Here is a 19492-nt window from a genome sequence, read left to right on the forward strand (position 1 = left end):
AAATTTAATGTATTTCTTTAATCAATGAATTAATATTAAAAAATAATAATAATAATAAAAATTCTTTAATATTTATAATTTAAAATTACAGTAACAAAAAAACACTTTTACTTTTTCTTAAATCAACATCATTTATTTTTATTAAACACCTACAAACGAAATAATAATTTGTAATTGTTGCCTTTTCATCCTTTTCTTTGACTTGCAATTGAAATATTTTCTTCCAACAATGTGTTTCATTCAAACAGCTGATTTCCTTATGTTTGCCCCAAAAATAAGGCACATGTTTGCTAGTCGGCGCTCACATTGTGGGCAAATCACGCAGAATTTTGTTTGCTGTCAAATAATTTTGTTTGCCCAAAATCAGCTGTATTTGTGTTTGACATTGAAAATATTTTGTGGTCAGATTAATGCAAAGAAATGTTTAACACTTTTCGTCAAATATTTGTATTATTGTACTGTATGGTTTTGATGTGTGGCCAGCTCACTTTTCATTGCTTTGACAAGTAGAAGAACACAACCCTGTTTGTTAAAACAGCTGGCAAAAGTTTACTCAATTTTGTTAAACATTAGCAAATTTATTGCAACAAAATTGAATATTAATTAAATCGATTAATTAAATTCCATTGGACAACAATCAATAACGAATTATTAAAAGGTAGGTGAATTAAATTTACGCGTTATGCAAAAACAAAACTAGGTTAGCAAAACATAAACAAACAAAACTGACATAATGCTCACACATGTAGGAGCCAACAGAGAGAACACACAATCAATCTCAAAAGTATCTCCCTCCCCAGTCACAATGATGGCCCATTCGCGTTCATTTCGTTTCATTTTAGTGCTCGCGTAATTGTGTTGTGTACGTGCGCGATGTACATTATTTTGTACGAAAGCCGGAAACTTTGTTAATTGAGAAATAAATATTTTTGTTGTTCATACAAATGATAAGCGATTAGATACTAGAATATCAAAAGAATAGAGAAAAAACTGATAAATGATGTTACAGAAAATTCAAAATAACTTTGCCACAGAAGTGATTGAAGCCAATGAAAAAACGATGATAAACTAAAAACGCTCGCTGACAACCAAACAAAAAAAGAAGAGAGCAAAAAAGTATTATTACGTAGTCAAGTGCACCACACACAGTAACAATAACATCAATTCAATTGGAGCGGCTTACTTGGGTGGCAGACCCAGCGAACGAACCAAAAGAAACGCAAATCAAGTGGACGGGTTAATTAACGTTAACAAAAGAGCTGGGTGCGTGCCGCCTTCACCGGACAGAACAGGGAGAGGGAGACGACAACGATTTGTGTATGACGCAGTGACTCCACAATGGATAACCACCGGACCACGTTAGAGCTGGGCAGCATCAATAGCAGCAACAATATCGGAGGCAGTACATCCAGCTTAAATTCCAAAGAGGCTAGACAACAGAAGGAAGATGTCACACTGTATTTTAAGAAGATTGCCAGTGCCTTATTCTATGGCATGGCCTCCTTTATGATAACCGTGGTCAACAAAACCGTATTGACCTCCTACAAATTCCCATCATTCCTATTTTTAAGTTTGGGGCAGCTGGCTGCCAGTATTGTGGTACTTGGTCTGGGGAAACGTCTCAAAATCGTATCATTTGCCCCTCTGCAGCGCAACACTTTCAGAAAAATATTTCCACTGCCGCTGATATTCCTGGGGAACATGATGTTCGGCTTGGGTGGTACTCAGGCGCTGAGCCTACCAATGTTCGCAGCTCTACGCAGATTTTCCATATTGATGACTATGCTCCTGGAATTGAAGATTTTGGGCATACGACCATCCACTGCGGTCCAAGTCAGTGTTTATGGTATGATTGGCGGTGCCCTGTTGGCAGCCTCCGATGATCTGTCCTTCAATATGCAAGGTTACACCTACGTAATGATAACAAACGCCATGACAGCGGCCAATGGCGTTTTTGTCAAAAAGAAATTGGATACCTCGGAAATAGGGAAATACGGACTGATGTTCTACAATTCCCTGTTCATGTTTCTACCCGCCATGCTGATAACCTATGCAACGGGCGATTGGGATGCATCCATTGCCTTTGGCCAGTGGCATAATCCCTACTTTGTGATACAGTTCCTAATGAGCTGTTTTATGGGCTTCATCCTATCCTACAGCACCATCTTGTGTACGCAATACAATTCGGCCTTGACAACGACAATAGTGGGCTGCCTCAAAAACATATGTGTCACATATTTGGGCATGTTTATCGGTGGCGATTATGTTTTCTCTTGGCTCAACTGCATCGGTATCAACATCAGTGTATTTGCTAGTCTTCTCTATACATACGTCACGTTCCGGCGGAAACAGTCACCCGATAAGGAATTACTATTGCCCACAACAACAAAAGGTGAAGCGGTTTAGAGACGCACTACAACTTTCTTGTCCCTATTGTTGTGAGGGCTAGGCAATAGCCGTTGGCATTTTTGTTGTGAGTGGTGGTCCACAAAATAATGAGAACACACATATGTATGTATGTACATTGCCTGCCGTCTGCTGGTGTTTTTTCCATTTGTCGTGTTTTTGTTGCTAGACGTTAAACTAGAGTATCGCACAATCATGTGCGGCTGTGATCGCAAAAGAATACAAAACCTATTTTTCCCGACTTGCCGCTGTTGTTGTGTGCCTACCCTTCTAACAACTCACACAACAGACGTCAACTCCAATGCGGCAATTGTACGTCATGATTAGAATTAGTTATAAATTAATTTTGCTTTTAATGATGTCTTCATCATCATCACCACCATCATCTTCCTCTTCTGTTTGTATTATAATTATTTATATTATATATGATTATGTTATGTGTATAGTAGGCTGTACTGAAAATGAATTTTTAATGTATGTATGTTATTGAGTAGAGAAAAACAGATGAATCAACGATTTTGTTTATGTTTAACAAATTAAATTTACTTGTTTGTCATATTGTTCATGTGCCAATAGTTATTACCACTTTACGTTTAATATCCATTTACAATATAATTACACTCATTTGTAAAAATAGCATTTTAAGACGAAATTTCGAAAAAAAATGAATAATTTCGAATAATAACAAAAATTCGAATATTATTCGAACAAAAACATCTGTAAAAATTTGTAATGCAAATTAGGAAATATTATGAAATGACCAAATAAATATCGATAAGAAAGAAATAATGGACTATCAATTGTTTTCAGGTAAAAAAGTTTCCAATAATAAAATTGTTCTAATAAAAAATTTAAACAACAAAATAGCTTTAACCAAAAGGCACACTTGCATAGAGATATGACTTTATAGAGTCCACAAATTTTGATAGAGTCCTTTTGTCCTGACCAAGAAATTGTAAGCGTTTAAAAATTGTTGTATATTGTTGACCTCTTGTTGCTTGATTTAAATGAGATTTAAATCAAAAATTACATTTGTACCGACCTTAAGCCGAATTATACCAAATAAAAACTTTTTAAAGATTATTTATCTTTTTTTAAGATAAAATTACCTAGGCACATAATCTCATGATTCAGCTATGTTTGTAAAAACATTAAACAAAAATCAAGTAAATAACTAATAATAAATCATAATGAAATGTTTAATAACCAATGGGACTTGAGTGAAAGAATCAATTCTACCCTAGAAATTGCAAAAGGACTTAAATGGTTTCTATTAGAGGCCATAATGGTACAAAAGCGATCGTAAAACGCTTGTAAGTAATGCGGGATCCAAATCGAATAATAAGGGAAATATAAATTTATAAGTTTCAAAAGCAAAATATGCTTCGTTGCCGAAAAATTTGAAAGAATTCTATTGAGTGCTTTGCAGAGTTATATAAACAGGTTTTTGCTGTGACATTTTTGAACTGGATCGGTGATCCAAGACATACCTCCAAAATTGTGAGAGAATATATTGGTGAGCAAAATTTTCAATTAAAGGGGAGGCCAGCACAAAGCCCCGACCTCAATTCGAATCATAATGTATGAATAATCGTGAACTGACGGATGGGACAGTACCAATTTAGACGAACTTTGGCAGCGGATCTAAGCTAAATGGAAGAATATTTCAAATGAAATTGTACTGATTGCTTGCTTATTACGATGAGCAAAATATTTGAAAAATTCTTGAATTTTTGGAGATCGCGATATCTTACCTTCACAACAATTTGGGTTTCGATCCGAACACAATACTATTCAACAACTTATCAGAATAAGAAATAAGAAATGTAAAAACCAACTTTGATAGGAAAGTCAACTGCAGGGTGCCATGATGGGCTTATTCATAAATTATTATTACTTAATTCCGATTTTTCAATCATAAAAATTATAACATGTTTTTTGGCGGATAGAACAGTCGTACGATATCACTGCAGGATGTCCACAGGGTTCATGTCTTTCGCCAATACTTTATAATATATTCACCTATGATTTCCCCACATTAACCGATTGTGAATCATCCATTTTTGCAGATAACACAACAATTTTATGCTCCGGTTATCAGTCAGATGTTATAAATTCATTAAACACAACAATAGAGACTGTTGTAGAATATTTCACGAGGTGGAAAATTATGATTAAAGCATCGAAAACGTAGGCTATTCTCTTTACAAGAAAAAGAAAAATATGTTTCATTCCTCAATCCAATATTTTTATAGGAAATACCCAAATACCTTGGGAAGATAAAGTTAAATATCTTTTAGTTTTATTAGACAAAAAGTTAATTTTCAAACAACACATCAGCTACATCTTACATAAAATTAATATGACAATTAGGATCTTGTATCCACTAATGAATAGAAAATCGAAATTAAATATAAATAATAAACTTATAATTATCATACACAGCATCAAAATGTCACATTAAAAATCTGCCAAAACAAGCTTTTAAAATTAATTTACAATTTACCTTTGCATTATTCGACATCGTCTATACACAATATGCCGAAACTTTTATATGTTTCGGATAAATTAAATATATATTACATCACAAAACTTTAATTAATATAATTTAAAGTATAGTTCAGTCTATTTTATTCAATCTATGTATACTTATGTATATAGCATGATAATTTCAACGAAAGGAAATAATTCTAATATTACATTTTTGTATAACATTAATAGTAGTTTTCTATTTCAAGTGCTGATAGTAATTTTTGACATTCATAACAACTGAAGCTAGCAAAAAAAAAAAAAAAACAAAAAAGAAAAAAAAAAGAAACACATGTATATATACATATGTACATACATGTATATGAAATTCAATTTTATTTTAATTTTTGTTTTTTATTCTAAAAATTATAAAAATATATGTTTTCAACATCTATATTGATAACAAATATACAATATGAATACATGTTCGTTCACTTCATGCCTGGAAAGTTTCAATACATTGAAGACAGACTTTTAGTTTTATCAAAGAATTACAAATATGCGAGCAAAGAACACATGTATGTACAGTAGAACTCCGGATTTAACGATGTATCAATTCTATTACATTGCCTAGCGACTACAAAGACTATTTTAAAGTTGGGTAAAAAGATTACCCAAAATATGGCAATGAAATTCATGGTACTGATAACGAAAGTGCCCAAAATAATGAACTGGAAGAAATATACTCGAAAGTAAAGCATTCGGATTCTATTAAAATTTAATATTGAATCGATCGTTTCAAGATGAAGCTATACGCCAAATCTTTGAAGTTCCACATAAAGAAAATTAATAAAAAATATTGTTCGCAATGAAATAAAAAACTGAAATTTATATCTGTATAAAATATAAATAAAAATATTTTATATATTGATTATATTATTATATATTGATTTTTGCTCTTGATTTTTCCTATAACGTTATTTTCGATTTAACGATGAGGGCTGGCAATGTGTAAATCGCTGTATCGAGATTCTACTGTATGTATATCTAAAATCTAGATGCTTGGAATGTTTAATTTATAAAATGCAGTTATTATGTTATTCATTCTTATCTACAAAATATCATATAGGAGCAACAAGAATAATAACATAAAAAAAACAAAAACATTAAGGAAATTTTTCATACTCTCGGACAAATGAGTGCGAAGCTAATTTGAAACTTTGTCTTGATTTAGATTAGGCGAGTTTACTTGCGGCAAGACTTTGTTTGTAGGAGAGAGGGGCAAGGGGTATAGAAATGAAAAAAAATTGCTCGTACCGACAATTTTCTGGCAATTCGTTTTGTGTATTTCGTATTTGTTGACATTTTATATATATTTAAATGTGAAAAAACAACAAATAAAAAAATATTTTGGAAACCGAATTGCCTTGTGTAGACGCATGGAGCAAGTTCAAAAGAGAACGATAAAAATTGCCGCAAGTAAACTCGCCTAATATAAATCAGGACTTTCTTCCGATTTGAAGTAGTATATGGTCGTATATATATTTGTAAAATTTTTAATTGCTTTTAAAGTCCATATTTATGATTTTTAGTAGACAACACTTTCTGTTATTCTATACAGAACATATTTCTAAATGTCACATTTGTTAAGCGTTCTATTTACTGTTAATAGAACAGCCATATGTATTTTCAAAATGTTCCTTATTGGTATAAAAGTATTGCAGGTTATTTCAGATAACTATTTTGAAGTGACTCTCGAAATGAATCTGATGTCATAGTTTTCCTTCTAATTGTATTAATTTTTTTATTTTTTACAATAAATTTAAGCCTATTTAAGTGTTGTAGTTGCACTACGTTCTGAAGTAGAATATATACAATTCTTCAATCTATGATACACTTATGTCTGATGATATGATGAATCGTAGAATTACGTTTTTTTAATTAAATTTGAATCCAATTCTGTTCTGTTTTTTCCATTAAATTGTTAAAAAAATCACTATTTGAAATCGTTTTGAAACATTGGGTATACAACTCAAAAACTATTCGCCACTACACACAATTGTATATATAAGAACTTATTGCGGCTAATTTTTCACCCATACACAAAATACGCTATTCACACCTTACGAAAGAAAAAAAAGCAAGTCGTTGGTCTTTTTAGGCCAAATAAAATCACTGTTGTTGTTGTTGTTTAATTAAAAACAATGAGAGCAAACAAATCTTAACTGAATAGAGCAGTAAAACAATAATAACCCCATTTTATGTATTTGTTGTTTATTTTTTTATGTACTTCACCACACCAACAAAGAAACTGTTGGCGTAAGGTGACATACACAATCGACGACTTATACACCTAGGAGGAATTCCGGGAAAATCCAAATCAACGTATTTAAAGAATGTATATTTCACAGTGGATTAAGGTGTTTGTTTTTCGTTTTTTAATTTTTTAGGAATTTCTTGAACGGATTTTATATAAATTTATATAAATCTCGATGCCACATACTCAAAATGGGAGAATTATCACGACTCTGTATCTCTGAGCCACCTTCCACAACTAGCCATCTGAATCCAAAATTTTATATTAAGAATATTTTTCTGAGCAAATCAGTCCTCTACTCATTTTCGAATTTACACAGATCTTTTGTACTTTCGAGCCTCTGCCGTTATACCAGACAATCGTAAAATAGGACGAATAATTGTAGACATAATTTGGTAGTATCAATTGGAAAGACGTAGATAATTTTGTGTAACATTTGCATGAAATCGGAAGAAAACACGTATCCAATCGATATGAAATGTTTCATAAACTACCAAATTATGTCTAGAATTATGGTTCGGATCATGGCATAATTATACAAATGAGAGCAAAGCTAAGTCCTAATTTATATTTGGCGTGTTTACTTGCGGCTATTATTATCGTTCTATTTTGAACTTACTTCATGCGTCTATACAAGGGAATTCGGTTTCAAAAATATTTCTTTTTCGACAATATTCTTGATTGGTATTTCAAATTACTGACACTACAAACAAAATACACAAAACGAATTGCCAGAAAATTGTCGGTACGAGCAATTTTTTTCAATTTCCCCTGGCCCCTCTCTCCAGCAAACAAAGACTTGCCTAATCTACATTGAGACTAACTCGTCCGAGTCACATGCAGTCATGTGTTTCCAATTTTTTCAAAAAAATTGCCTTTAACAGTATTCAACTTTCAAAATTTAAATGAAAATATTTCCCTTCGAAATGTTTGCATATCATGTGTTCAGTGGCAAAAATTGCTAAATAATTTATATTTATAAATATTTTGAAGTTCCCTGCCTCTAAAAATTATAGATATAACAACCATGGTTAAAACTCGAGAGCCTGACTATTTTGCAAAAACAAAATTAATTTTTGTATTAAAAAAAAATTTACTTTTTATTGTTATTTAAACTTTGAAAATAATAAGGTTTGATATATGGCAACATACAACGGCATGTGAAACATCTGTTTATTGTTTTGATGCAATTTGCTGCAACAACTACAACAGATAACAAATATGTAAAAGAACGCATTGAACGATGTCAAAGACACAACAAATAATGGGAAGAAATCTGCGATTGAATTAATTAATTCACAGTTTATTATTTCATTTCATAATTGTGTGCCTTTTTACTTAATTTCGATATTTTATCTTCCCAAATTCTTTAAGTGACCAGTTATTTTATGATTTGATCCTACTCCTATATTTCTTTCTTCATTGTTCTTTCATAATTTTTATTTGAGTTTTTAACTGTTAAGCTGCTCATCAGGCAAATTTGGTTTTTTCCATAATTATTAATATTTTTTCTTGAGAGACAGGTCCTCACCCAAAATGTCTGTATTTCGCCTCCAAAATGCATCAAACTCAACTTAAATATTCCTTATTACCTTTATACATTCCGTGGCAATATTTGGTTGAGCATGCATCGTTATGAATTGCATTTCCAATGTCATTTTATTTGTTGTTTTCGAGTTAAAAATGTGCATACAATCATTTATAATTGGTCTTTTCCCGTACTGCAAGAATCTACTATTTTTTACTACGATAACACTTTTTTCCTTTATGATATCGGAAAAAATAGTAAAAACTCGTAGATTCTTGCAGTACGGGAACAGACCAAATATTCTAAATCGTCATAGAAATAATATTGTGTAGATATTTTTCATAAAAATATTTATTACTTATGTTTTTGTAGTCAGCTACATTTAATTTTTTTATTAACGAAAAATTTCACACAAAATGTCATCTCATTCTCCCACTCCCTGTAATCCAGAATAACTTATTTTTCCCCATAGCGGATTTTTTTTACTTTCAAACCTAATTCAGAATAAGTGGAAAGTGAAAATAGAAAAAATCCCTGCTAGTTCTGGATCAGAATAACTTTAAAGTGAAGAGCAAAAAAAACATCACGGTGAGTTAATGTCCAAAATATGGTTGATAGACCACTAAACTGAGAAAAAAGCGTGTGATAAAATTGCGACCTATCTAACAGTGTTTATCTGGTGTACGCCCCAGTATCCGTTTAGATGTTGTGGTCAAAAAAGTAAATACATCGTTGCTAAAGGGAATATTGTACGTTTTTTCCCTTAGATGTTTAATTAAATATTTCATTCATTGTGAACCCAAGTCCCTTCATGTGACTGCTTGGCATGGAATTTTGCACCTACAACCAAAATAGTATAGTTTTGAGTTTGCCCCACCTATATACATTTTTTATTCTTTCCTTACTGTTTCCAATTGGATTGTTGCATAAATAGACTGCCTGTCATAGGCCGTTCTTTGTCCCCAATTCGATGTTAATTTTCCAACAGTAGTCAAAGATAATTTCAAACGCACTTTCAATTCCACTTCCAATTCCACTTCCTCCTTAGCTGGTAAGGTGTCCCTCCATGACTATCAATCCCCATATCTTTTATTAATAATAACCCTGCCGGTCTTCCACTTCATGTATATAATTTGACGAATTATTAAAAATTTGTGCAAAAGTACTGAGGTCATTTATATATACATACCAACTTTATTAAGTGTTGACATATGTACAGAAATTTTGTTTATTTTAACCATAAGTACAACCGGTTGATTGGTGGGTATTTCGTCATAATGCTCATCATTCAAATTAAAAAAAAGAAAAAAAAAACAACAATGAACATTCTTAGAAGACAAATAAAAACAATGCCCCTTCAAGGTAGAAGTTATTTTTATAGTTTTTTTTTTTACCGCTAAGATAAGTTAATTGGTGTTTCAATCAATAGTCATACCATACAGACATACCTACATACATTGCAAAGAAATACAAGTATTGGCACTTCAGCACATAGACACTTACGTAGCTATGTAGAGGAAATTCTTTGCCCAATGTTTGGAACATCAACATGGTCGGTCAGTCATTGGAATGATGGTTGTGTTATGCTTAGTTTTTTTTTTTTTTTTTTTTTTTGAAATGTCCTAAGGGTATACAAGTCTTTCTCTCTTGGGGGATTTATAAATAAGAAGTCTCGAAGATTGATTTATTTTCATTCCGGTTTAAATTATTTATTTAAAAACAGTTTTATTTAAAAATGATTTTCAGAAATAACAACTTTACAAATTATTTTTCTCCTCCGCTATTGGCTTTGTTATATCCTTTTTATAATACCATGGTCTTTATGGCAAATATTTAAACGTTGCTAAAATTAATTAATACTTTTATATATTTCCAGTAACTATTTTTATTTTCGGTCAACATGTTTCAACGAGTCTACACCGCATCATTGTTGAAAAATCTCCGGACAAAGAATCCAAAACTCTTTCGAACAATTACATCATCATTGGCCAATGCCGAACAAAATGTTGAACACGACAGAGCATCTGAACAACAATTGGATGAGTTTACAAAAGAATTTTTACAGAATCGCATCGAAATGAATAAATTTCAGAAAATATTTCTGGGTGCTGGTTCATCCATTGCAGCATTAGTGGATCCACGAAGGTTTGTATGATGGTTATAGATAAATTCATATCTATAATTATTTTGAAAAGTGTGGTTTAAAGCATTTATTCAAATACAAAAAAATATGACTTTTTTAACAAATATACATATATTTTTTCAAAAACATTTACGATGTTGGCTTTTTAAAACAATATTTTTCTAAACATATTTAGATGCGAGGATTTTTAAAAATATTTTTCAAATACATTCACCGTCCTTACATCCATAAAACTACATTTAAAAAAAATGTTTTTCCATAAATCTACATTTAAAAAATTGTTTTTCAATGATCATCGCACCAAAAATGCGAAGTTTTTTAATACTTTTTACAATAGATTTTTTTTTTAATTTTACATCCGTTTTTGGATACCAAATTAATTGAAAATATGCAATAACAAAATTCATACTCATACCCGCTCTATTATGCAGAAATATAATTTCATCTATGTTTGTTTTGGCATTAGGCATGATATGATTGCTAGCTTGGGCGAAACTACCGGTGAACATGCATTGCAACAAATTTTGCATACTATGAGAGCCAGTGATGAAGGTCAGCGCATACTACAACAGAAGCCACGTATCAACACTCGTACAGTTAATCTTGAGAAATTGCGTCAGTTACCACAAAACACATTTGGGAGGTCATATGTACAGTTTTTGGATGACAATGTAAGTATCAAACAATTAAATGTTGTTTTTAAAATACGTCAAATAACCATTCTATTGCTATAGCAAGTAACTCCAGATTCTCGCATGGAGGTTCGTTTCATGGACGATCCCGAATTAGCTTACATTATGACCAGATATCGTGAATGTCACGATTTGGTTCATGCCATACTTGATATGCCAACAAATATGTTGGGCGAAGTTGCTGTTAAATGGGTGGAAGCATTAAATACAGGTCTACCAATGTGTTATGGCGGTGCTGTTTTTGGAGCTATGCGGTTAAGACCAAAGTACGTAATATTTTTTGGGTTTAGATATATGTTTGAAAATATTTTCCTTTCCATTACAGACAAAGAAAACTCTACACATCAACATACTTACCCTGGGCCATTAAGAATGGCAAAGAAGCCAAACCATTAATGTCAGTTTTCTGGGAGGAACGTTGGGAACAAGATGTCGATGAATTGCGCAAAGAACTGCATATTACAACACTCGCAAAAATCAATAAATGAACTTAATTTCAAAATGTGTTTATTATAAATGTAAATGCTTGTTATCGATGTAAATAAAAAATCTATATTTTATTTGTAATATATAGCAATAATAGACATGAGAGTAATTGATCTACTAGAAACAAATTCTTTTTAATGTTATATTACAATGCTTTTCATTAGCAATGGATCAAATAGAGTTATGAGCCGGTTTTAAATGATATTTGCTATATACACATCAGTCTATGTACAGGCTGATTCGATAAAGATTTCATCTATATATCCGTTGTAAACTTCAAGCGCCTTGTATCAAATCCATTTTATTCAATTTGAAGTCAATTCATAAATGTCAGTCTGTCCACTTGGCGGCTCGATTAATTTCGCCTCAACATTGCAAATCGTAATATTCATTGAAAGCTAAATTTCAAAATAGTATAAATTATAAATATAATATTTAGCTAATAATGTAGTGGATACGATTTTATTTTCACATTATAAGTTTTTAACCATCATGTCAAAATATGAAGGTTATGAAGTTTATTGGTACACTCCCTTTTTGGTACCACTCCAATAAGGAATGAACAATATTATAATAACATGTAAATTTGCACAAATGTAATTTTTACAGGACACCTTAATGTGTCCGAACGTACACCAATTCAAGAATGTTCCTATAAATTTTCATGTGAAAATTTCAACACTTTTTGAAGATATAGCCGACTTATTGTGCTAGCATCAAGTGACGGCAAGAGGGATTCTAAAACTTAAAACGCATTTTTCTCCAAGCAGCGTTTTTGCGAATGGCGGACGCGATAACTCAAAAACTAATAATCCGATCGATTTCAAATTTTGGGACGTTTCTCTGTGAGTGTATAGCTATCGTATGAACTAGGATGAAGCCATCTGGTCAATATCTTCCTTATTTTTGAACTTAGTTTGTGGACAAAAATAGGTGATATTACAAAAATCAAAGTTTATGTGCGAAGTCAGACATGTACTCTTTCTAATACCGTTGGAATTTTCGGATTCCGATGTTCCAGTGAGGAGTTATCATGGCCGCCATCAAAAATAAGGACTTTTCTTTGATCACAAAAAAACAACAACAATTTTTTTTTTGTAAATTATTTTTCTTCCTTTTTAAATCTTCAAATATTTATGTGCAAGTTACAAACCTTAACAAGCATTGGTATTCATTTACCAGCCCATTTAAAATCATAAAAATAAAAAATTGTGAATGTTTTTAATTTTTCTTTTGAGATTTATGAGGCGGAGTGTAAAAATAGATTGGTGTAAGTACTATTCCAATAATAATTACTCAGTAATTTATTTTCTAAGAGCAAGAGAGATTCTTTCAAACATTTTTTACAAAATTAGTTTGCAATGAAATTTTATTGTAAAATATATGAGATGACAATAATATACATATATCATATATACACTCTTTTACTGAAGTTTTTAAACAATATATTTAGTAACATTTTGTGCAAATTACAATATTTTTCTCTATTTATTTATTCTCTATTAAATTTTAATACAAAATTTGAATTTAATTTTTATTACAATTTACATTTTTTATTGAAATCGGAAAATAACGAAAATTATCGAAATTAAGCATGCCATCTCTACACAACTGATCGTCCATTACAGGTTGGCAACACTAATTGATAATGCACAATTGACATTTACAATCGGAACTCTGCTCTCACCAACAACTCTCGCTGCGATCAGTTTGTTTGTATTTTTAATGAAATTCATGAGTATACACGTTCATTTTTAAATATTTTTTAAACTTAAACATATTTAACTAAACATAATTTCTTAAATATTAGTGGTAAAATTAGTCAAAATGTCTGATAAGTTCAATGGATTCAGTCAAGACGAAATAAATCGTGTTTCGGGCCAAAAGAACAAAAAACTTCCAATCGATAATGGCAGTGAGTATCCATCCGAAGGCAAACAGACAGACGAATTTACATGATGTTGCCGAGATAAATGTTGACACCACACAAGCAGTTCTTTCAAGTTCTAAGTTGAATCTCTTTTTATGGTTGCTTTGATTTGTGTGTGTTTTTTTCTGATTCTAGTTAAACCAGCAACATTTCGTGGACACGGTGGCATCAGACGAATGCCAGACAAAAGTGAAATCAATCGCCTCCAGAAAATGCAAAATAACATGGCAGCAAATAAAAGAAATCTAACAGATAAAATTCAACAGATGGACACCAATGATTCCATGGAAGAGATCAATTTGGATGGCAGTCTGTCCAAGTCAATAGAAGAAGCTTTATTCTATAAACCGCCTGTGAAATCACAACAACAACAGTCGAACGAATCCAAAACACCAACTACCAATACAACAGCAAGAACACCAACATTGACAACGTCACGTCCAAATATTGCTGCTGGTCAGCCATATACTCACAAAGAATTAGAATCACAGCAACAACAACAAACACAGCAAACATCAAGCAATACTTCTTCCATATTGAAATTAAATTTGGAAGATGAAAGCAAAATATCTTCAACAAGTTCCAATGGCAATAGCATGGAAGATGTTGATGATTCGTCTATTTTACCATCATCATCTACAAATGGAAAACCTACCGATGCCTTTGTCCCGCCAAGTTCATTAAATGTACAATCACCATTCCGTGGAATATCATTGAAAGATTTTGAATCGCATCGAAAAATGATTGAAGAACAAAATCGTCAGAAAAAAGATCTACTCTATAAAGTTATTGAACAGCAGTAAGTAATTTAAACAAAAAAGTCCCTGAGTTTAATTTTGTTGATAAAGAAAATGTTCTGTTATCAGTTTGAGAATTCCAACTTTGGGTTTTAATCCCCATTTCACTATTAATTCGATAGGAAATTAAATTCATAACAACGAAATGAGAATAAAAATAGTAGAGCTGGTTTTTAAGGTCGATGAGACACCTACACATTTTTATTTTAAAACACAATTAAGTTAATACAAGTATAATGTTTTTCGTTTCAAGTTTATGGTGTATAAAGTTTATATAAAGAAGATTTCGATATTTTTTATATAAATATATCCGACTCATAAAAATATTTTATATAAAATCCAAGAGAATCCAAAAATCTTGGAGTGGTCTTTGATAACATATTCAAAGGGATTCAGGTTATGCCAACCAAGACGCCAATCTAACGCAGCTAGCGAAAGTCAAATGTTAATTCTCATGTCTAATGTCAAAAATTTGGACTTTGTTTATTTTTTCATAATGGAAATCAATTGACAATAATGGGTTTTGATAGCAAACTTAAGAAGCAGCTGATATACAACTTGTCTCCCTGGATGACCTCATTAATAGACCTTGGACTAATTACACCAATTACACCAGGCGCCTTTTTTATCGAAGTTACTAGGAGAGACGCTTGGTTATATAGTGTGTTAATTGTTAATTCCGGGATGTTTACTTATGTTGAGTATTGTATACTCTGAAAAATAAACACTTTGACATTGTATCCCAATAAAATAAGAGACGGACTTTTTGGGAATTTTTTCCCTAGGAATTTTTTAAACATTTATCTCTGTATGACTTAACAAAAAATGTTTCCCTTTTATAAGAATCCATATTATAAAACAATGGTAATTACAAATATCCTTTTCATAATCTTAGTTCTCAAAAAACTGCCGCAGAAGCGCGAAAAATTGAAGAAATCAAAGCTGAGCTTTCCAAATTGGACAACGATTTAGCAGTCGATGTAGCCGTACTGAGGAAACAAATTGAAGCAGCCTGTATACATTTCTCAAATGTCGAGTAAGTCACATCTAAAGAAATTTCGTAACTAACAACTATTAACTAATATTTCATTGTAGAAAAAATTATTTAAAAATTGAGGCACAATTCCTGAAAGCCAAAATGGATTTACACAATGCTTCAGAGAAAAAGGAACTGTTAACAGAACATTTGTGTACTGTTATAGCCCACAATGAAGATCGTAAAGCACAAAAGTTAACAGAACTAATGGAAAAAGTTGGCTTATCCTCTCCCAATAATGGCGAATATGAACCCCCAAGTTCAACATCAAAGTGAAATTTCAACATTTTAATTTTTAGGCAATAATGTGTTGTAATTGTAATAATTTTTGCAATCTCTCTCTATGTATATGTACAAAACAAGTATTTATTTAAATATATATTTTTATGCATGTTTATTTTTATTTTAATTAAATGTTATTCAAGAAATCATAATTAGTCTCTAATCATGGCCCAATAAACAGGTCGTGTAAGAAGCGAATATTATCGGTCATTTTGGTAGAAAATACCTAAACTATTTTTGCTAACATTTTCACACGATTAAGTCAAATTTTGACAGTTCGAGTGAAATCATTTCGCTCATTACACGGTCTGTTTATTGGGCCATGGTCATTAATCATACTTGCCTTTTTTATTGTAAAACAAATGTAATACAAATATTAAAATATATCTATATGTTGTTTTCTTTAAATATCATACTGTTTTTTTAAAACATTTCATATAGATGGATAATGGGTTGGGTTTATGCAAGTTCGGGAACGGAGTAGTTCGAAAACTATGTTTCAATATATTATATCTTTCAGTTTAGAGATTATTTGGAAAATATTTTGCCAAATGGTATTGGGCAGCTCAATGCTAATTGGATAAATTATAAAATATTATAAAAAACAGTATAATTCCCACATTTTCCAATTGACTGTTATTTTTTTGATGCACTGTTGCTGGAAAATTGAATTACACTGTGAAAAAATTACTAGAATAAAAAAACAGACCGACCCAAATACAATAATTTTCCTTTATGTAAATAATCGATTGATCGAAATGTTCACAGTCGATCTATGTATCCCTATTATAGTCATCACCAATAGCAATCGTAATCGGAAAACAGCTGTTTTTTGTTTACGTTTTCATAATGGAATCAATTCACAATAATTCATTTTGACAGCAAACTTGAGAGGTATCGATTATTTATTTTCTCTTATCCCCTCCCATGGCCTATAAATAAGGTCACCAAGGGAGACCAGCTGATTATCGATACCTCTCAAGTTTGCTGTCAAAATGCATTATTGTGAATTGACGTCCATTATGAAAACGTAAACAAAGCTGAAATTTTTGACATTAGACTTGAGAAAAAACAGCTGTTTTCCGATTTCGATTGCTATCTTGGTGACCTTATTTATAGGCCATGTCCCCTCCCATTCGTAAAAGGTGGAACGTTTTTCAATATTTCTGCAATATTTCCGAGCGAAGAGTGAGCCAATCCAAGAATTAGAGCCAATCCAGGATACATTTTAACGCCCTAGTACCAGAATAATATTCAACAATGCCCACATTTTATTTTGTTATTGTGGGTCATCAGGATAATCCCATATTTGAAATGGAATTTCCAGCAGTTAGTAAAGAAATGAGGGTATGTGATGTCTATTAGCAGTCTGTAAGAAGTTGTGTTGGATTCCGTGGATTCCGACAACATTTAAGCCATCAAAGCAAGTTTCAGATATTTCTGAGAACATACTCCCAGAGTATTGACTTGTCGAATATTATATATTATCGCATCGCAGCTTTCCAAGACCTTGAGTAATAATTTCAGTTCCATCTGAATCCAACTAATTCTTAAGTCTATATTTTGGAACCATACATAATTGCTTTTATTTTGCCTTTTTTCAGAAAGAGGACCACCGCCATCTAAGTCAATTTATAGCTCATGCCGCCTTAGATTTAGTAGACGAACACAAATGGAAGACGCCCAATATGTATTTAAAGTCCATAGATCGTTTTAATCAGTGGTTTGTTTCGGCATTTGTAACAGCTAGCCAAATTCGTTTCATCATTGTCCATGATCAGAAAAATGACGAGGGCATTAAGAACTTCTTTAATGAAATGTATGAAACGTATGTGAAGTACTCAATGAATTCCTTTTATAAAATCAATACTCCAATTAAATCGCCAACATTTGAGAAAAAAGCTCAATTATATGGCAGAAAGTATTTATTATCATAAGGATGAATATTTAGAAAGAAATATATCCTAATTGTAATTATAAGTTGTATGTAACATGTAAATTTTATTATTTAGTTAATATTTTTTTTAATAAATTAGAATATAAATGTATATTTTTCATAAATGGAATAATTTAAGGAATACATTTCGCGTGTGAATACTTTGTTGGAAATCGAAAAGCGGGTCACAGACATGTTGATATGATTCCAATACAAACATTAATAATGAATATTCTATAACCACAGTAATAGCATTATCAAAGGATGGAGGTGGTTTAAGTACTTCCAATGGCTTAAAATGGTGACATCTTATGAAGAAAGTAGACATATAAGATTTTAAAACCCCTTGGGTACAAGGAACGAAGTCGAATAAAGGAACTACTAATAATTTCAAAATTGTCAGTCGATGTTGTCGACAGATATATACCCTCATCCTATGGTTAGCTGAGGTCCGTAAAATTATACACGGATTCTATTATTCGTTGTACAAAAGCTATATGTTGTTATTCAATTATTAGAAAGCTTTCTATGTAATTTTCGTAGACAAACCAATTTTTTCGAAATATCTCAACGCATTTCAAAGTTATTTCAATTTTACCAATACCTTAATTTCGTTACGACCTGAAAATTTTGAGACTGTGATGCAATCTATTGATGCAGTATATCGAATAGGAATATTTATGGTTTCTTCAATGTGCAATAACTTTTGAAATACTTGGAGTATAGTAATAAAATTGCTCATGAATGTAAAAATATGAAATGCTATGTACGAAAAATTGTTTTAAAATATGCGTTAAAAAATTACAACCTCAAATTAGTTTTTACTATAATAAAGACAAAATGTTGACCTTTACTACGACACCTTGTATGTATTAATAGAGCAATTAGCTAAAAAGTTGCAGGCAGTTGAATACAATTCTAAAGAAAAAAGCAAAAAAGTGTCAGTCGGTGTTGCAGACAACAAATATGTATCATTAACTGGGAACACAATTAAAAAAATGTCTTACCCTAATCAAGAATGGAGTTTTTTAAATCACTATTATTTTGTAAAAATATCATTACCCGTACATAATTTCAAAATAATATAGCATACAATTTGTACTTTATATACAAAAATATATATATTTTGCAAAAGTATCGGTTTTTTCATAAATACACTTCTTATTATTAAATACACATTTATGGACATATATATTTATATTTTTTTAATAATAGTTAAATGCTTAAATGCATTCTTGATTTTTTTCTTTTGTTTATTAAAATTTAACTAAAACATAATTTGCTAATAACTAAAACAGTATATTTTTGGGAGAGGAAAACGATTAATGAAATAGTTCAAGAATGTTATACTATAGACAATATGTTTACTTTAAAACAATGACTATGTGTTGTATATATTTGCGACATACTAAAGAAAAAAACAAAAATTATATTTTATAGATGATTTTGGAAAAACTATATTTAAACTCT

The 19492-nt window shown here is 31.2% G+C and overlaps 3 protein-coding genes across 3 annotated transcripts; all 3 read left to right on the top strand.

Annotated features, from left to right (window-relative positions):
• Nucleotides 1-1338: 1338 nt before the first annotated feature.
• Nucleotides 1339-12043, top strand: LOC133322817 (UDP-sugar transporter UST74c-like). Its single transcript, XM_061531771.1, has 5 exons — nucleotides 1339-2404; nucleotides 10634-10865; nucleotides 11330-11534; nucleotides 11598-11821; nucleotides 11881-12043. Exons 1-5 carry the CDS (start codon nucleotides 1339-1341, stop codon nucleotides 12041-12043), a joined length of 1890 nt encoding a protein of 629 aa, XP_061387755.1.
• A 1825-nt stretch (nucleotides 12044-13868) lies between these two features.
• On the top strand, nucleotides 13869-16080 carry LOC133322821 (RAB6-interacting golgin). Its single transcript, XM_061531776.1, has 4 exons — nucleotides 13869-13956; nucleotides 14107-14770; nucleotides 15664-15804; nucleotides 15864-16080. Exons 1-4 carry the CDS (start codon nucleotides 13869-13871, stop codon nucleotides 16078-16080), a joined length of 1110 nt encoding a protein of 369 aa, XP_061387760.1.
• Nucleotides 16081-17346: 1266 nt separating this feature from the next.
• Nucleotides 17347-18023, top strand: LOC133322820 (probable trafficking protein particle complex subunit 2). Its single transcript, XM_061531775.1, has 2 exons — nucleotides 17347-17433; nucleotides 17691-18023. The coding sequence occupies exons 1-2, from the start codon at nucleotides 17347-17349 to the stop codon at nucleotides 18021-18023; spliced, it is 420 nt and encodes a 139-aa protein (XP_061387759.1).
• Nucleotides 18024-19492: the final 1469 nt, after the last annotated feature.

The sequence above is a fragment of the Musca vetustissima genome, unplaced genomic scaffold (genome assembly GCF_032173495.1).
Source record: "Musca vetustissima isolate MV318-11 ecotype Yass unplaced genomic scaffold, APGP_CSIRO_Mvet_v1 utg4342, whole genome shotgun sequence".
Taxonomy (NCBI): Eukaryota; Metazoa; Arthropoda; class Insecta; order Diptera; family Muscidae; genus Musca; species Musca vetustissima.